Source organism: Typopeltis vanoorti, chromosome 21 (assembly GCF_054136105.1).
Source record: "Typopeltis vanoorti isolate ZY-2024b chromosome 21, IOZ_Tvanoo_1.0, whole genome shotgun sequence".
NCBI classification, from domain to species: Eukaryota; Metazoa; Arthropoda; class Arachnida; order Uropygi; family Thelyphonidae; genus Typopeltis; species Typopeltis vanoorti.
The window spans coordinates 34,814,184-34,832,699 of record NC_143569.1 but is presented as its reverse complement, the minus strand read 5'-3'; the positions used below and the strand labels follow the sequence as shown (position 1 = coordinate 34,832,699).

Below are 18,516 nucleotides of genomic sequence, written 5' to 3'. Positions count from 1 at the left end.
CAAATAAAAAACTAAAAATAAACAACTAAAAAAAATACAGAACTAAAAACTTTATTTGTGTATTTAAAAATTAATTTATCACTTTTAATTATTTTAATACAACAACAAAAAAAAAATATATATATTGGAATAAAATATTTATTTCTCTATTTTGGAAAACCAAAGCTAGAAAAAACAACTGATTGATTAAAAAAGTTGATAGTCAAGTTGATATGAAGAAGTGGCCAATCGCAGACAATCATCCAAATGATCATTTATAATTTGGTTTCTTAATTGATTTTTTATGACGTTCATATTTGAAAAAGCGGATTCTGACAAGTATGCCGATCCGAAACACGACAGAATTTTTCGTGCAATATCAGTTAATATTGAGAATTTTTCATGTGCATACTTCCAAATGGCATCATTGTTTATTGATTTCAAATGTAAACTATTCTGAATGTTTATTATCTCAAGTTCTACTTCAGCTTGGTTTATATCAAACAGCCCACTAATTTTATTTGAAATTTCTGTAATGTTCAAGTTTTCTTGAAATGAATTATTGATAAAAGATACAATCATTTCAGTTTTATTAAAATCTTTAAATCTTGAATTTAATTCTTCTGCGACTAATTCTATTTCCGGAATAAATTCTTTTAAATCAGAGTGAAGCATTTCTTGATTTTGTTCAAAAAATTTTAATAAATATGGGAGAAGTCTAAATTCACAGTCATTTATATTTTTCTTTAATAAAAGTATGTATTGTTGGAAAGTTTTTATTGAACTTAACATGTCAATTAAATTTTTATCTCTACCTTGTAATTCTAGATTTAAATTGCTTAATTTCGTACAGAAATCTACTAAAAATGATAAGTGCAACAATCATCTTTTATCACTCAATTGTGGATAAATATCTCCTTTTTCATCAAGAAAATTTTTTATAACGTTAATTAATACAAGAAATCTTTCTAAAAATTGCAAGCGAACATTATTGTACAACAGACGTTCCCTATCATCATCTGCCTGTAATTTAAATAACCGCCATTGCATGGCTTTTCCTTGAACAGAATTTACAATTTCAAATGTAATATCCAAAACATCTTTTGTGTTTAATCTTTTACTACACAGTACTTGTTGGTGAATAATAAGCGAACATTATTGTACAACAGAAGTTCCCTATCATCATCTGCCTGTAATTTAAATAACCGCCATTGCATGGCTTTTCCTTGAACAGAATTTACAATTTTAAATGTAATATCCAAAACATCTTTTGTGTTTAATCTTTTACTACACAGTACTTGTTGGTGAATAATACAGTGGTATGTTAAAAATCTGGATATTTGTCATCGTTTTTACACAATGAAATGAAGTCTAATTTATTACCTATCATTGCAGGAGCACCATCAGTAGTAATAGACACAAGTTTGAAAAGTGGAAGTTTGTGTTGTTTCACAAATTCATCAAATGCCGAAAAAATGTCTTCTCCTCTAGTCCTTCCCAATAATGGTATAATTTTCAAAAGTTCTTCTTTACTTGAATAATCTTGAAATACCATGCGAATAAATACCATTAACTGAGCAATATCAGTGAATTCGTTTGATTCATCAAATTGTAATGAAAATGCAATTGGAACTCTTCCTTTCAGCAATTTTAAACATTGTCTGCGGCATAGAAGTAGTCTCTCTCTGGCGAAGTCTCGAACAAGGAAGCTCCTTTCTGGAAGTGGGAAACTCCTCTCTCAAGAAATGTGGATCCGGGAAGTCTCTCTGATGGTGACTCTAGACTGGGCGGCCTCCTCTTTGACAGCAATTCTAAAACCGGGACCCTTTTGTGCTTGCTTCGGTCCCTTTTTCATTAGGCCTCCTCTGAGACCTCGCATGAAGTTTGGCAACCTCCAAAGAATCAGTATGAGTCTTTCATCTTAAGTTTCAAGTTCGGCATGCCTTTGTTTCTCCTCCGCTTTCTTTTGATTGTAAGTTGCTGGCCATCAGAAAGTTGTGTGAACTCTTTCTGACTGATTTTGGAGATGTTTATACTTAGAGCCTGCATGCCTTTCTCATACATACAAGTTTCAATAACAATCTTTCTAATGCCACCATGTACAGCTTCGGGGACAAAAACATTGCCTCTGTTTTTAACACTCTAACATATTCTTATTAAAGCAGTATATACAGTTAGCTTCAAAAGAGTTATTTATAAAAACATCTAATACAAACTATACTGAGATGAACAAAGTTTATTTTTTTACAATATTCACATGGGACTTAACCTAAGTAAAAAATCGATGTAATGTGCTTTGAAATATTTAATATTTAAGCTACAATCGAGGTTTTACACTTTGCTTATAATCGTATTCACTCGGCTCATTTGACTTCCACTGATCCAAATTAATTCATTTACCCGGACTTATAAGAAAATTACTGATTTGACAATTTTAACGAAAAATAAATAAACAATAGCAATACACTTAAGGTGAATTAAAAATAATACAAAATAATAATAAATAAAATATTATGTTTTCAGTTTTAATAAAATTTGTAAGTCAGGAGGAATACACACGAGATCGACCAAAAATCGCTCTGCGATCGACGGGTTGAACACTCCTGGTATATTAGAATCTACTCGAAATGAACATTAATGGCATATTAGATTCCTGCGATATGAGATGACCAGACTTACTGAGCACGGTATTCTAAAAGTTAATACAGTCAGAGCCGGCGCTAGGGTCTTTGGCGCCAATTTCTATCTAAGCGCCTTGTAACGATCCAGGAGAGTGTGGTTCTTTTACAATAATAAAAATTTTAATTATTTGAAATTTCTTAAATAAATTTTGACGGAACAGCCACACGTTGGTTTGCTAAATGTAACAAAACGGGGGTTGTTGGCCAGGCAGGTTAATCGTTAAAAACCAGAATATTCAAAAAATGCTCAAAAGTTAAAGCAAATTTTGATAAAGCCACTTCACTTTAATCGTTGAATATAATAATACAGAGATTATAGCCTTCTCACTGACCCGAATCGCTAACAAAATTAAAATGAATTTTAATTAAAGTTAAAATTTATTTGAACTAAAGTTTAAAAAATTCTTGCATTTTTCAAGTTACTAAATTCTTAGTAACTTGTAAAATTTTTTAAATAATTTTTATAAGTGGAACTATCTTTTAGAAAAATAAAAGGAACTCAAAATAGATGAGAAAATAAGAAAAGAATTCAGAAATAATTAGAACATTTAATATAAGTATTCAAAAAATGACATCTTTATAGAATAACAGAAAATAAATTAAATTACATAAATATACTTGAAATTTTTTTATTAAAATATATAATAAAGGGTAGATCATGCCTGAGTAACTTGCTCAAGTTTTATAACAAGGTGACAACTGAACTGGATAAGGGAAATGGGTTTACAGTGATACTGCTGGACCTGGCAAAGGCGTTTGACGGGATACCACATGGAATTCTAATCTGTAAACTACAACATATGGGAATGGATATAGGGTTGGTGAGATGGATAGGTGGATGGTTGATGGAGAGATATCAAAGAGTGGTTTATTCAGGAGTGGAGTCCAAAAGACGGACTGTGACTAGTGGTGTGCTGCAGGGTTCTGTTCTTGGACCACTGCTGTTTAATCTGTTCATTAACGATATAGGGAAAGATCTAAGTGGAACAGTTCATTTGTTTGCTGATGATGCAAAGTTGGGGAGGGCGATAGTGAATGCAGAAGATGTCAAAGTCTTGCAGGATGACTTAGATAGATTGGAGTTCTGGGCTAAAGAGAATGGATGTCAATTTAATGTGACAAAATGTAAGGTTATGCATTTTGGGGTGAAAAGATTAGCAGCAGTATACCACATGGGTGGAACTGTACTCCAAGAGATTGATGAGGCCAGGGACTTGGGAGTGTTGGTGGATAGGCAGATGAAGTTTAGTAGCTAAATAGCTCATCAACTCACTTGGTTGTTGAAAAATACCTTAACGAGCAGAGACAAGCAAGTTATTGTACCTCTGTACCGAGCCTTAATAAGACCTCATCTTGACTACTGTGCCCAGATTTGGTCACCTCGGTTCCTTCTTGATGGGGAGGAGGTGGAGAGGATCCAGAGACGAGTGACTAAGATGATAGCAGGTCTATGGAATGAACCATATGAGAACAGGTTGAAGATTTGTGGGTTGCAGAAACTGGTTGATAAGCGGAAAAGGGGTGATATGATTGAGACATTCAAATTGCTAAAAGGATTCTATAAGATTAATTCAGAGGATATTTTTGAGATCAGGACTGGTGGTGGGAGAACTAGGGGACACCTATGGAAGCTGGACAAGAGTATGGTTAGCAGTGGTGTTAGAGCTGGGTTCTTTACTTTTAGAATGGTAAATGAGTGGAATAAGCTGCCTGGGTCTGTTGTGGGTGCTATGACAGTGAGCGAGTTCAAGGCAAGGTATGATAGATACTGTGAGAATGTCGTATAGTTGTGTGGACATGATGTTTAGTGCCTCCCTCGATGAGTCTAAGGACTCCCTGGAATAGCCCGAAAATAATAATAATAATAATAAAATTTCAAGGTTTTTGATTTCATATTCACAAAATTAGAAATAACGGTCTTAACATTTAATTCTGCACATATATCATTTTCAATAGCTATTAATGCCAAACTAACAAGCTTTTTTGTGACATGCTTGTTCTTAAGTGGGTTTTAATCAATTTCAACTCGGAAAAGGAATGTTCACCGCTCGCTACACTAACAGGTAAGGTTAATAGTATTCTTAAAGCAATTGAAAAGTTAGGGAAAGATAAATTATTGGACACAATAAAATTAAGAATATCGAAAGGGCTTTTGAATATTTAAATTATCCTTCCGAAAAATATCCCGGAAAGCACATAACTCGTCATATAGTTCTATTGCATTTACGCCTTTATTGTCGCAGTCCTTCAAGAGAATCTCTAAATCGTCACAATTTTTTCGTAAAACTTCGTTATTAATTTGTAGTAACCTATACAAGAAATTGAAATTATCATATGTTTTTAGTTGTTCAAAACGTTCTATTAACGAACACATTGCAACGTCTATAAGTGTATAAAACACATTCACTGTAAATTTATCTTCTGGCAATTGTGGTGTGTTTCGTCATGATGCTCGTAGTCCAATTGTCGTGTCTTCTTTTGTCGTCAAACTTCTGTACCAGTTTTAAATTCTTGTTCTCCATCCACCTTTTCACTGTTCTTTTGCCGTTTTTAGAACTTCTTTAAAATTTGTATCTGATCGATACTCTTGTAAGAATATTTTTAAGTTTTCGATAGATTCTAAAGCAAGTGTAATGTTCATATTTTTGTCTTGAAGCATTTTACTCACAGGGTTTATTCTGTTAAGTAAATCATACCAAGTTATAAGAGAGCAAATAAAGTTGTAGTCCTTTATTTTAGCACATAGTGTTTATGCTTCATGCTGAGTTTCTTTATTAAAATTTTCATTATTTAAAATTTCAAAAAGTGCATCATAAATTTCTCCTAACTGATATCATAGAGGGCGGATTGCATTAATTTTACTTTCCCATCGCGTTTTTGATGGCTGTTTCAATGTTAGTTTTTTTACGAACTTTAATAGGATTGCCCAACGTTTGTAAAAGAATGAAAAGAAATTGTATATTTCTTGAATAATTGCAAAGAAACTAATTGTATCTGCATTCACTTTGGCTGCATCGTTAATAATTAAATTTAGAGTATGAGCAGCACATGGCATGTAAAATGCTCGAGGATTTTTGTTCAAAAGCAAATTTTGGAGCCCATATTTTTTCCCTTTCATATTTGCCCATTTTCATACCCTTGACCTCGCATGTCTTCAATGGGAATGTTACATATTTCCAGTTGTTCCATTATTGTTGGACACAAACCACGTCCGTTCGAATCTGATATATCTGCAAAACCTAAAACGTTTTCCCTGATCTTGACAATTCCATTGTCACAGGAAACAAAACGAATAATAATGGTAATTTGTTCTGTTTTACACATCAGGTATGCAGTCTAAAATTATGGAATAATATTTAGATTTTCGAATCAATAATAAAATTGTATCCCTGATTGCGTTACTTAAAGTTTCCAATATTTCATTTTGACTGTCTTTACTCAAATAGTGTACCCTATTGTATTCATTGTAGGGCCCTTTCAACATGAGTTTCCATAAGGGGATCAAACGTAGCAAACAGTTTGACTAATTTTAAAAAATTGCCTTTACTCCTTTCATATAATTTATCAGATGATCCACGAAAAGCTAAATTTTGACTACCAAGGAATTTTATAATTTCAATCAAGCATTCTAAAACACTCGTCCAATCTTTCTTTTCCATTTCATACATGCTTTGAGTCTGGAAATCAATAGTAGTTTTGTTTTTTAAATTTTTATCAAGTTCCTTCCATTTAAAGAAATTTTTCATGTGAGTTAAACTAGTCTCATGTCTATGTAAAGTTGTACTTACATTTCTCCAATCATTATAACCTTCTACAAGACTCAGTAGGTGATTCAGTTGATTTAGTAGGTGCGACAAGTTTGCAACAAAAGCAACAAACAGAATTTAAGTTTCGGAATAAATGAGCCATGTTCTTGGCACGAGCTCCCATTTTCCATTTTTCTATTATAATATGTGTTGCCAAATTTATGACCATATGTATCTCTGGGATATATTATATTTTTCTTTTGAACAGGCCCCATTTCAATTAAAACAGCTCGTAATTTTTCATCAATATTTCCCCATTCACCTGGATCTTCTAAATTTACAGAGACTAGCAATGTGTTAGTTTCGTGGTCAACTACAACTAAATCTTGTTGTAGTTGACTAAATCCGAACTATTTTTCACTTAAATCATATTCAATTATCTTGTTCAATAGTTGCAATAGTACTTTCATGCAAACTGGATGATGTGCACGGTTCTTCAACTCTGATTTCTGATGTATCGAGTTGGTTACAATCTGCATGAGAATATTTTAATATTTTAACAAATTTATTAAGAGCCCCAGTTTGTTTCTTAATATCTGCTTCTTTTGCAGCATGACACTTACGATTTTGTGCACCGAATAACTTTTTTTAAAATTTTTGATTCCATTTCTATTTTATACCCACAAGAAATTATTACACAACACAACACAGAGACGAAATAATAGTTGGCACTGCGCTACTGTCAGTAGCCTACTGAGATGCGTACCATATGACTGGTTAACTAGCAACAAATGTTTTGTACGAAAATTTGTTTCTGAGCATCAAAACCGTTCATCGTTTCGCTTTAGATAGATTGCAGTAGACACAACATTCTGCAGGCAAGCTTTTAGCCTGCTCTAGCTGCAAATTATAAACAGCCGGCTGATCAAAGAGGCAGCAATAAACATTTTTTATTCGGTGTATCTGGCCATATTTATTTTAATATTGATCATTCTAAGAATTTTTTGTTTTTATGATAAAAATTTTGTTTCTTAAAAAATTAACTTATGAACTGCTCCCTGGCGGTGGCGCTCCCATTGTAGCGGCACCCGCATGCCTGCTTCTGCCGGCCCTGAATAGAGCATCCTGAAAGAAGACAAAGATGATTTACCAGTCTAAGTTGCAGATGTTTCTCACTTAATCTGTATGGAATCATTACAAGTTAAGAGTCTTGTTAACTCTCTTATATACCACTTTTTCTGACAACTAACAACTCAACTTAGTGTGGCTAAGCCAAACTTACCTACTGCATCAGTAAGTTAGATTAGTATTTCATCATTATTTTGCATTATGTAGTTCTGAGTATATGTAGTTTTATAAAGACTAAGAAAGTTAATTATGTCTTTCCAAAACTAAAGTTTATTAAATATAATTTAATAATCTATTAAATACATTTTTGTCTATGAAAGAAAAATGTTCAATTTCCAAAATGCAAACTTAAACCAGCACACAGAAGTTCTAATACATTTCAAATTGATCCATTCTTAAAATCTAAACTATAATTCAGTAAGTCTTGAGTTAATAACTTTTCATATGCTAAAAACGAAGGCAAGCATGTCATTTTGAATTAAAAGTAAAAAAGAGCAGATATACATAACGAAGTTTAAATCTGGCTAATTAAAAACTTTTTTGATAGGAAATAATTCATATCAATATTATTAAAAAAAAAACACACTCAAACATAAATTCTTTCTGAAGAGCAAAATTTTCAGATATTATTCAATTTTTGTGATTGTTAATTTTATCATTATAATAATAATATCAACTATACCTGTAAAAACACATCTGTATTGTGGTCATTTACTAATGCAATACAGAAGCTATTATTACAAACACTAGACCTCCATGGAGTCAAAGCCCATCAAACTGTCCTTTAAACTCATTCACAATGCATCCATATTCACCACTGTCAGGAAGCATTCCATTCACTAGTTATTTCTTAATCATATAATTTTAACAAACATAGGCTTATAAATAGACAAATATACAATAAAATTTGAAAATACTGATTTTTCAAATAAATAAATAAATAAAACAAAATAAAAACCTCATTGGCTAAGAAGCATCATTTTTTTAAAATTTTATCAAAGAAACTAGCTGCATGTGTTATTTGACATTAAAAATATTGAAAGAGAATAAATTCATTATTTTTTCATTGCCACACAGGATAACATTGGTCTTTAAAATTAAGTTTCAGAAGTAACTAAGTGTTCAAGAGAATACTATTCTCAAAACTTCTCATTTACTTTGGAAACAAAAATGGAGATTTAATTATCCTTTCTTTTAATAATTATTTTTATTTTCCTTTACTGAAGCATTTCATTTATTAAAAACAGTGTAACAAATCTGTTTCATTAGTATATAATTATTCATTTCTAAATTAAACATGATCTGGGAACAGATGGATATAAAAGATTTTGGATATAATATTTCTGAGTAGGAAGTCCCAGATAAATACAAGTATATTTGCTGAGTACTGTCATAGTATTTCAGATATCATCAAAACAAAAAATTAATTTTGTTTTTGATACTTTGACAATGCAGTTTTTTCTTTTAAAATGTGGTTTTCATGTTTTTTTTTCTTTCAGAATACACACATTTTACTCAAGTTAGGAAAAAAAAAATCGACAGTATATATGCTGATTTTTAATTAATATGAATCATAATACTGTGATAATATATATTAATTTTACAGAAATAATAAATCATAAAAAACTACAAAACCATTCAGTAAAAATGCTTATATTTATAAATGCAATAAGTTTGATATTCAAAGATTTTAAAATGAATAATCAAATGAAGTAAATTAAAAATATAAATAAATAAATAAATACATAAATATCTATTATTATTTTTTAAAAATTTTTTAAAAAATAATAATAGAAGGAGGAAAAGAGCAATTTTTAAATGTGTGTATGTATGTATATATATAATAAACAAATCCTCCAACACTTTTTATTCTCCAAACGGGGTGCAGTTTGTTTAGTCCTAACTAATATACAGTCATACCCTGAAGTTAGTGGTAAGTGGGACCAACAAAAAGTGCGTAAGTCGAATTCATGTAACTCGGGGTATAATTTTGCATGTAATTTATATATGCAAACATACAATTGGGACCAAAGGTTTACAAAAACACCTATATTTTTTAAGAAATATAATCATAATTGTAGTTTTTCGTACATAAAAAAAAAGAAAGTTATTTCGATGTCAATGGTATCATAAAATCTAATAGATTCGTCTGACGGCATAATGTCTTTTTCTCGTCACGCAAAATTTCTTCATAGCAAGCTAATGATTTTTTTATTCCTTGCCTTGTGACTACAATTCATTCCTCATTAGAATCCATGTCCTCCAAAATGTGTAAACCCTTCTTTTATGATTGTTCTTACTGTGGATTCCTGTAGAACGAACTTTGCTGGCTCACAAATTTTCGTTCCGCCTTCAAAATCCTTAATGATGTTGTGTTTTGCTTCCAAAGTCAATATTTTTCTTTTCTTGCTAGCTGTAGAAGAATCGGACTTGCTTCTTTTGGACGACATTATTATTTTTTATGTGATAAAATTTTTATCAAGAACATAACATTAAACAATCGCAAGGTTTGTAGATTATAAAAATCATGAATGGATGGACACCGCACTAAACACGTCAGTGCTTGTTCACAGCATGTGCGATACTGGCGAATGCAGCCGGCGCCGGAAAGATACGACTAGTGGTGAGGTGTGAAGTGGGAAGGGAATACGTATATATAAGAAACCGCGTAACTCCGGATTCACATAAGTCGGGGTATGACTATATATATTTGAAGTGGGGGAAAACACTTTAATATTATTATGTGAGACTTTCAGTGTCCAAGGATGAATTTGTCTATCCTCCTTCATATTCCAAAAAACAATAATAAACAATTTTTTTATATTACAAAGAATTTTAGTAAATAGTATTTTTAATGTTAAGTTTGTAAAATACAGAAAGAGATTTAAGTTTTTGTATTCCGAAAACTGTTCCTACTCTTCTTAATTCCCCCCCCCCCTGCTGCAATAAAATAAATATAATAAATTTTGTTAAATATTAAAATCACATCTTTTGAATAAATAAATCCACAAATGCCTTTTATTTTTCAAAGGGAGTAAGTAAGACCATTTAACACTAACTTCTGAAGAGTGGCAGCTGATCTCCACCCAGCATAAATTGAAAGAGTGGATGATATGATTGTGATGGTGGGAACAAATGACTTGAGTGGTGGTGGTGTAAATAGGGCAGCGAGAGATATGAGATTCTTGCTTGAGGTGGTACAAAAGAAGACACAGAGAGGAAAGATAGTGTGTGTGTGTGCTGCCTAGGTATGATAATGACGAACTGAGCAGAAGAGCAGTAATATTGAATGACATAATAGAATGTGTGACGAGAGAGGACTGGAATATGTGGATGCTTGGAGTGCGTTTGAGGACAGAGAGGAATTGTATGCAAGAGATCACTTACATTTGAATGAGGAAGGACGTAGGCATCTGGAGAGATTGCTGTTCTGAAAAAGTCAGTGTGTCCCAGGGAGAATAGCAGCAGGGGTGGCCTCTTGTGGGAATGGGTACTTGGGAGAAGGGGGATGACATCAGGTAACACTGAGCCCAGTGGAGTCTAGAGGGGATAATGCTGGGTATAGAAACAATGGCATTTATATGCTATATACTAATACCAGGAGTATCTGGAATAAGGGGGAAGAATTGGTGGTGCAGATAGCATCAGCCTAGCCAAAAATTATTGCAATCACTGAGACATGGTTGACAGAAGCGGATATAATAACAGGAATAGAAGTCATTGGGTACAGCATTTTTTGGCAGGATAGGAAGGGAAAGCGTGGTGGTGGAGTACTGCTTATGATAAGTGATGACCAATGTCCTCTTAGAGTGGAGACTTTGGAAGGCAGTGACACTAATGATTTTGAAAGCATATGGTGTGAGGTAGAGGTGGACAAGATAGGATATTTAGTTGGGTGTTGCTACTGACCCAGGAGTACAGAGAGTGAGGACCAGGAAATGTTTAGACAGTTGAGTTTGGCAAGTGCAAGAAGAATGATAGTTATGGGAGATTTTAACTACAGTAGTATAAACTGGGGAGGGGAAGATGCATGTAGCAATAAGGGAATGGAATTTCTAGAATTCTAGAGGGACAAATGTCTTAGGCAACATCTAACAGAAGGAACAAGAGGTTCAAGAGTTTCGAATTTGGTTATAGCATCAGAAGAGTTGATAATAACTGAGATGACATCTCTCCCACCAGTTGGAGAGAGTGACCATATGGTTTTAACTTGGAAAATGAACAGACATGCAGGAGTATCAAAGAGACAGGAACGTATGTGGAATTATAAGGCAGGAGATTATAATAGTTTAAGACGTCAACTTGGGGAAGTTTCATGGAGGGAGGAATTGGAAGCCAGGGATATCATTAGTGCGTGGGAAATTATGAAAGAATATTTGTTAGCAGCAATGGTAAGTTGTATACCACAAGTGACCAAGAGGACACAATTTGGAGTAAAGTGGATGACGAACAATATTAAATGGGAATTGCATGCAAAAAAGAGGCCGTGGAAGAGATATAAGGAGACAGGAGAAGAGAAGATGCATGAAGAGTATAAGACACAGGGCAGAAGAGTGACTAGTATGGTAAGGAAGAGGAAACTGGAATATGAGAGGAGTTAGCCCTAAGATCCAAAGAAAATCCTAGGGAATTTTTTAGATATGTGGCCAGCAGAAGGAGAAATGACTGTAGAAGAATGATATTGTGGGATAAAAATGGGAATAGAGTGACTGATGCAGATGACATAGTAGAATTGTTCAATGAACACTTTATTTGAGTATTTCATTCTGGAGGAGTCAGTTTTAATGCTGGAGGGATAGGGCAGGTTCAAGGTTTAGAGGTACAGGAGGAGAGTGTGTTTCAAATACTGAGTACTCTGGATGTCAGTAAAGCTGTGGGACTGGATGGTATTTCACCATGCGTTTTGAGAGAATGTGCTAGGAAACTGACAGTGAATTTGACCTGGCTTTTCAATGAAAGTCTGGCTGCGGGAAAGGTGCCCATGGAATGAATGGAAGGTAAGATAGTGCCATTGCATAAGGGCGGTAGCAGACTGGAAGTGTCTAATTATAGACCAGTTTGTGTGTCATCAGTAGTTAGTAAGATCTTTGAGAAAGTAGTGAAGGACCATATACAGCATTGGGCAGATGAGGGTAATGTTATCTGTGAGAGTCAACATGTATTTGTGAAGGGGTGCTCTTGTTTTAGCAATATGCTAGCCTTTTATGATAAAGTTACAAGAGTATTAGATGAGGGAAAGGCATATACTGCCATTTTCTTAGACATAGCAAAGGCATTTGACAGGGTGCATATGATAAGCTGATATTTAAGTTGCAGCACATGGGTCTGGATGTCAGATTGGTGAACTGGATTCAGGATTGGCTGTCCGATAGGTATCAGAGAGTTGTGTATGGTGGGGCAGTTTCAAGGAAGCAGAGGGTTATAAGTGGGGTCCCAGAGACCTATATTGTTTAACTTTTATATCAATGACATTGGCAATGGATTGCAAGGGGATATTCAGTTGTTTGCAGATGATGCAAAACTGGGAAGGATTATTAGTAATAGTGCAGATGCGGCTGCCCTGCAAGAGGATTTGAATAAGCTGGATAGATGGGCAAATGAATGGGGGTATCAGTTTAACGCAGCAAAATGTAAGGGCTTGAGGTTTGGGAAACATCGATGGGACACTGCATACTCTATGGGAGGAGTTATACTGGAGGAACTAGGGAAGAAAAGGGATCTGGGGTTGATGATTGATAGACACCTGAAATTTAGGAGATATATTGCAAAGGTGGTGAAGGTAACACAGAGGATTGCTGCAATTATGAGAAGGACACTGACCTGCATTGATAAAAGTTATCATTCCATTGTATAAGACCCTGATCAGACCACACTTGGACTATTGTTCTCAGATTTGGTCCTCAGGATTTGAAGGGGATAAATTAACTGTGGAAAGGGGACAAAGGTGGAATGGTTTCAGGACTGTACAATGATAGTTATGAGGATCGGATGAGGGAGTGTGGACTGCAGAGTTTGGTGGATAGAAGAAGGAGAGGTGATATGATTGAGACTTTTAAACTGTTGAGCGGTGGTTACAGGGTTGACACTGGGGGGTTCTTTCGCTTGGTTGAACAGTGGGAAGGACTGATGACAAGAGGCCATCCCTGGAAGTTACGAAAGGAAACTGTGAGCAAGAGGGAGTGGTTTCTTTGCATGGAGGGTGGTTGAACCATGGAATGCATTGCTTGATGGAGTGGTGAGAGCGAGAACGGTCAATGAGTTCAAGAAGTGGTACGAGAGACTTTGTGTTTCTTAGAAAGGACCCCCCCATGATGAGTCTTTTGGTTCCATGGAGGCCAGAATAATAATAATAACAATAATAATAATAATAATAATAATAAATATCTGGTCCAAGGCATAATCATCATCATTATTATTCAGGACTCCAATGGAGTCACAAGACTAATTGCAGGAGATCCATCTTAGATGGTAAATGCTATCATACTCTCCTTACACTTGTTGACTGACTGGCACTCTCACCATTCTCTAAGGCAATTCTTACCTTCTTATCACTTCCTTTCAAAACTTTCAGGGATAGCACCCTTATCCTTGTTCCTTCTTATTGTTCTACCATGTAAAAAATCTGAAGTGTCAATCTGATATATATGCATTGTACCTTTTAACAGCTTAAATGCCTTAATCACCTCTTTGTCTTTTATCCGAACTCTGCAGTCTGTTTGTCCCCACATATCCAATATTGTCCAGTCCTGATATCATTGTTGTTATCAGTCTCTGTTCCTAACCAAGACTACTACATCCTTCCTTCAAATCCTAGTAACGAAGTCTGAGCACAATAATTTCAATGTGGTCAAATCAGGATTTTATATAATGGAACCCCCCCTTTTTTTTTTCTCTCTCTTTCTCTGCTGGTCAAAATCCTAAGCACTGTACCAATCCTCTAGGTTGTCATCACCAGCTTTGCATAGTTTCCTAAACTTCAGATACTACCAGCCATCATTCCAACATACTTTTCCTCCTTTACTTCCTTTAGTATAATTCAACTAAGAAAATATGCAGCCTCCCATCAGTGGATCTCAAGTTTCAAGACTGACATTTAATTGCATTAAACTGATATCCCCCATTCACTACTTACCTTTCAACTTATTCCAAGCCTCCTTAAGGACCACAATAGTAGCACTATTACTAATAACTCTCCCAAGCTTCTCATGACCTGAAAATCTCCTTGCAATCCAATGATAATTGCAATCAAATGACATTGCTGGATAAAAAAATGGAAACAGAGTGATTGATGCAAAGGACATAGTGGAGTTGTTCAATGAACACTTTACTGGAGTATTTCATCCTATAGAAGTGGGATTTAATACTAGAAGGATAGGACAGGTTTGAGGTTTCAAAGTGCAACAAGAGAGTGTTTCAAATACTGAGTAATCTGGATGTCAATAAAGCAATGGGACTGGGTGGGATTTTGCCATGGGGGGGGGGGGTTTGAGAGAATGTGATAAAGAACTAATACCTCCATTGACCTGGCTTTTGAATGAAAGTCTGGCCGTGGGAAAGGTACCCAAGGAATGGAAGGAGGGTAAGATAATGGCATTGCATAAGAGTGGTAGTAGATTGGAAGTGTCAAACTATAGACCCGTTTGCAATTCATCAGTAGTTATTAAGATCTCCGAGAAATTAGTGAGAGATCATTTACAGCATTGGGCAGATGAGGGTAATGTTATCTGTGAGAGTCAGCATGGATTTGTTGAGGGGCACTCTTGCTTTAATAACATGACTGCCTTTTATAATAAAGTGACAAGAGCAGTTGATGAGGGAAAGGTATATTCTGCCATTTTTTTGATTTTACAAAGGCATTTGATAGGGTACCACATGATTAGCTGATATTTAAGTTGCAGCACATGGTTTAGATATTAGGCTAGTGAACTAGATTTGGGATTGGCTAGCTGATAGGTATCAGAGAATTGTATACGGGGGAACAGTATCAAGGAGGCAGAAGGTTACAAGTGGGGTCCAAAAGAGCTTAGTACTGTGACCTGTATTATTTAGTCTTTATATCAATGACACTGCCAATGAATTGCAGGGGAGGGGCGATATTCAGTTGTTTGCAGATGATGTGAAACTGGAAAACATTATTAGTAATAGAGCAGATGTCGTAGCCCTGCAAGAGGATTTGAATAAAACAGAGAGATAGGCAATGAATGGGGAGGGGGATGTGGTTTAATGCAGCAAAATGTAAAGTCTTGAAGTTTGGGATGCATCAATGAGAGGATGCATACTTGATTGGAGGAAACTGTACTGAAGGAAGTAGGGGAGACGAGATCTGGGGGGGGTGATGATTGATAGTAAACTGAAATTCAGGGAACATATTGCAAAGGTGGTGAAGGTAAGCCGGAGGATTGCTGCAATACTGAGGACACTGACCTGCAGAGATAAAACAGTTATTGTTCCACTGTATAAGACCCTGATCAGACCACACTTAGACTACTGTTCTCAAATTTGGTCCCCAGGATTTGGAGGGGATAAATTAACTGTGAAAAGGGTACAGAACCAGATAACAAAGATGGTTTCAGGAATATACAATGTTAGCTATGAGGATTGGTTGAGGGAATGTAGACTGCAGGTTTGGTAGACAGAAGAAGGAGATGATATGATTGAGACTTTTAAACTGATGAAAGGTTGTTACAGGGTTGACAATGGGGAGTTCTTTCCTTGATGGAACAGGAAGAATGAGTGTAAACAAGGGGCTATCCCTGGAAGTTACAAAAGGAGGTTGTGAGTAAGAGGGTAAGGAGTGGTTTCTTTGCATGGAGGGTGGTTGAACCATGGAATGCATTGCCTGATAGAAGGGTGATAGCATGAATGGTGAATTATTATTATTATTATTATTATTCAGGCCTCCATGGAGTCAAAAGACTCATTGTGGGAGGTCCTTCCTAAGAAACACAAAGTCTATCAAGACTCATCGAGGGGAGGTTCTCCCCTAAGAAACACAAAGTCTATCATACCACTCCTTGAACTCATTGACCGTTCTCGCTCTCACCACTCCATCAGGCAATGCATTCCATGGTTCAACCACCCTCCATGCAAAGAAATTTTGATCACAGTTTCCTTTCGTAACTTCCAGGGATGGCCTCTTGTCATCACTCCTTCCCACTGTTCAACCAAGTGAAAGAACTCCCCAGTGTCAACCCTGTAACCACCTCTCAACAGTTTAAAAGTCTCAATCATATCACCTCTCCTTCTTCTATCCACCAAACTCTGCAGTCCACATTCCCTCAGCCAATCCTCATAACTATCATTGTACAGTCCTGAAACTATCTTTGTTATCTACCTTTGTACCCTTTCCACAGTTAATTTATCCCTTCAAATCCTGGTGACCAAATCTGAGAACAATAGTCCAAGTGTGGTCTGATCAGAGACTTATACAACGGAATGATAACCCTCTTATCTCTGCAGGTCAGCGTCCTTCTCATAATAGCAGCAATCCTCTGTGTTACCTTCACCACCTTTGCAATATGTCCCCTAAACTTCAGGTTTCTATCAATCATCAACCCCAGATCTCTTGTCTCCCCTACTTCCTCCAGTATAACTTCTCCCATAGAGTATGCAGCATCCCATCGATGTTTCCCAAGACCTTACATTTTGCTGCATTAAACTGACACCCCCCATTCATTTGCCCATCTATCTAGCTAATTCAAATCCTCTTGCAGGGCTGCCGCATCTGCACTATTACTAATAATCCTTCCCAGCTTTGCATCATCTGCAAACAATTGAATATCCCCTTGCAGTCTGCTGACAATGCCATTGATATAAAGGCTAAACAATATTGGTCCCAGTACTGAGAATTGTGGGACCCCACTTGTAACCCTCTGCGTCCTTGAAACTGCCCCACCATACACAATTCTCTGATACCTATCGGACAGCCAATCCTGAATCCAATTGACCAATCTGACATCCAGACCCATGTGCTGCAACTTAAATATCGGCTTATCATGTGCCACCCTGTCAAATGCCTTGGCTAAGTCTAAGAAAATGGCAGTATATGCCTTTCCCCTCATCTAATGGTCTTGTAACTTTATCATAAAAGGCTAGCATATTGCTAAAACAAGAGCACCCCTTCACAAATCCATGTCGCTCTCACAGATAACATTACCCTCATCTGCCGAATGCTGTATACAGTCCACTAGTTTCTCCAAGGTCTTACTAACTACTGATGACACACAAACTGGTCTATAATTAGACACTTCCAGTCTGTTACCACCCTTATGCAATGGCACTATCTTATCTTCCTTCCATTCCATGGGTACCTTTCCAGCAGCCAGACTTTCATTGAAAAGCCAGGTCAAAGGCACTGTCAGTTCCCTAGCACATTCTCTCAAAACTGGTGGTGAAATACCATCCAGTCCCACAAATTTACTGACATCCAGAGTACTCAGTATTTGAAACACACTCTCCTCCTGTACCTCTAAACCTTGAATCTGCCCTATCCCTCTAGCATGAAAACTGACTCCTCCAGGATGAAATACTCCAATAAAGTGTTCATTGAACAATTCTACTATGTCCACTGCATCAGTCACTCTATTCCCATTTTTATCCCACAATATCATTCTTCCACAGTCATTTCTCCTCCTACCACATATCTAAAAAATTCCCTAGGATTTTCTTTGGATCTTAGGGCTAATCTCCTCTCATATTCCAGTTTCGTCTTCCTTACCATAGTAGTTACTCTTCTAGCCTGTGTCTTATACTCTTCATGCATCTTCTCTTCTCTTGTCTCCTTATATCTCTTCCACAGCCTCTTTTTCACATGCAATTCCTGTTTAATATTGTTTGTCATCCACTTTACTCCAAATTGTGTCCTCTTGTTTACTCGTGGTTTACAACTTACCATTGCTGCTAACAAATATTCTTTCATAATTTCCCACGCACTAATGATATCCCTGGCTTCCAATTCGTCCCTCCATGAAATTTCCCTAAGT

At 35.7% G+C, this 18,516-nt stretch overlaps 1 protein-coding gene across 1 annotated transcript in view; it reads right to left on the bottom strand.

The window, feature by feature from the left end:
* Window positions 1–7,586: 7,586 nt before the first annotated feature.
* The window catches only part of LOC150094730 (cell adhesion molecule Dscam1-like), a 194,618-nt gene continuing 183,688 nt past the window's right edge, over window positions 7,587–18,516 (bottom strand). Inside the window, exon 15 of the mRNA XM_090411357.1 lies at window positions 7,587–7,691. Coding sequence (XP_090267483.1) covers window positions 7,689–7,691 — 3 coding nt within the window. The 3' untranslated portion in view covers window positions 7,587–7,688. The remainder of the gene's footprint in view (window positions 7,692–18,516) is intronic.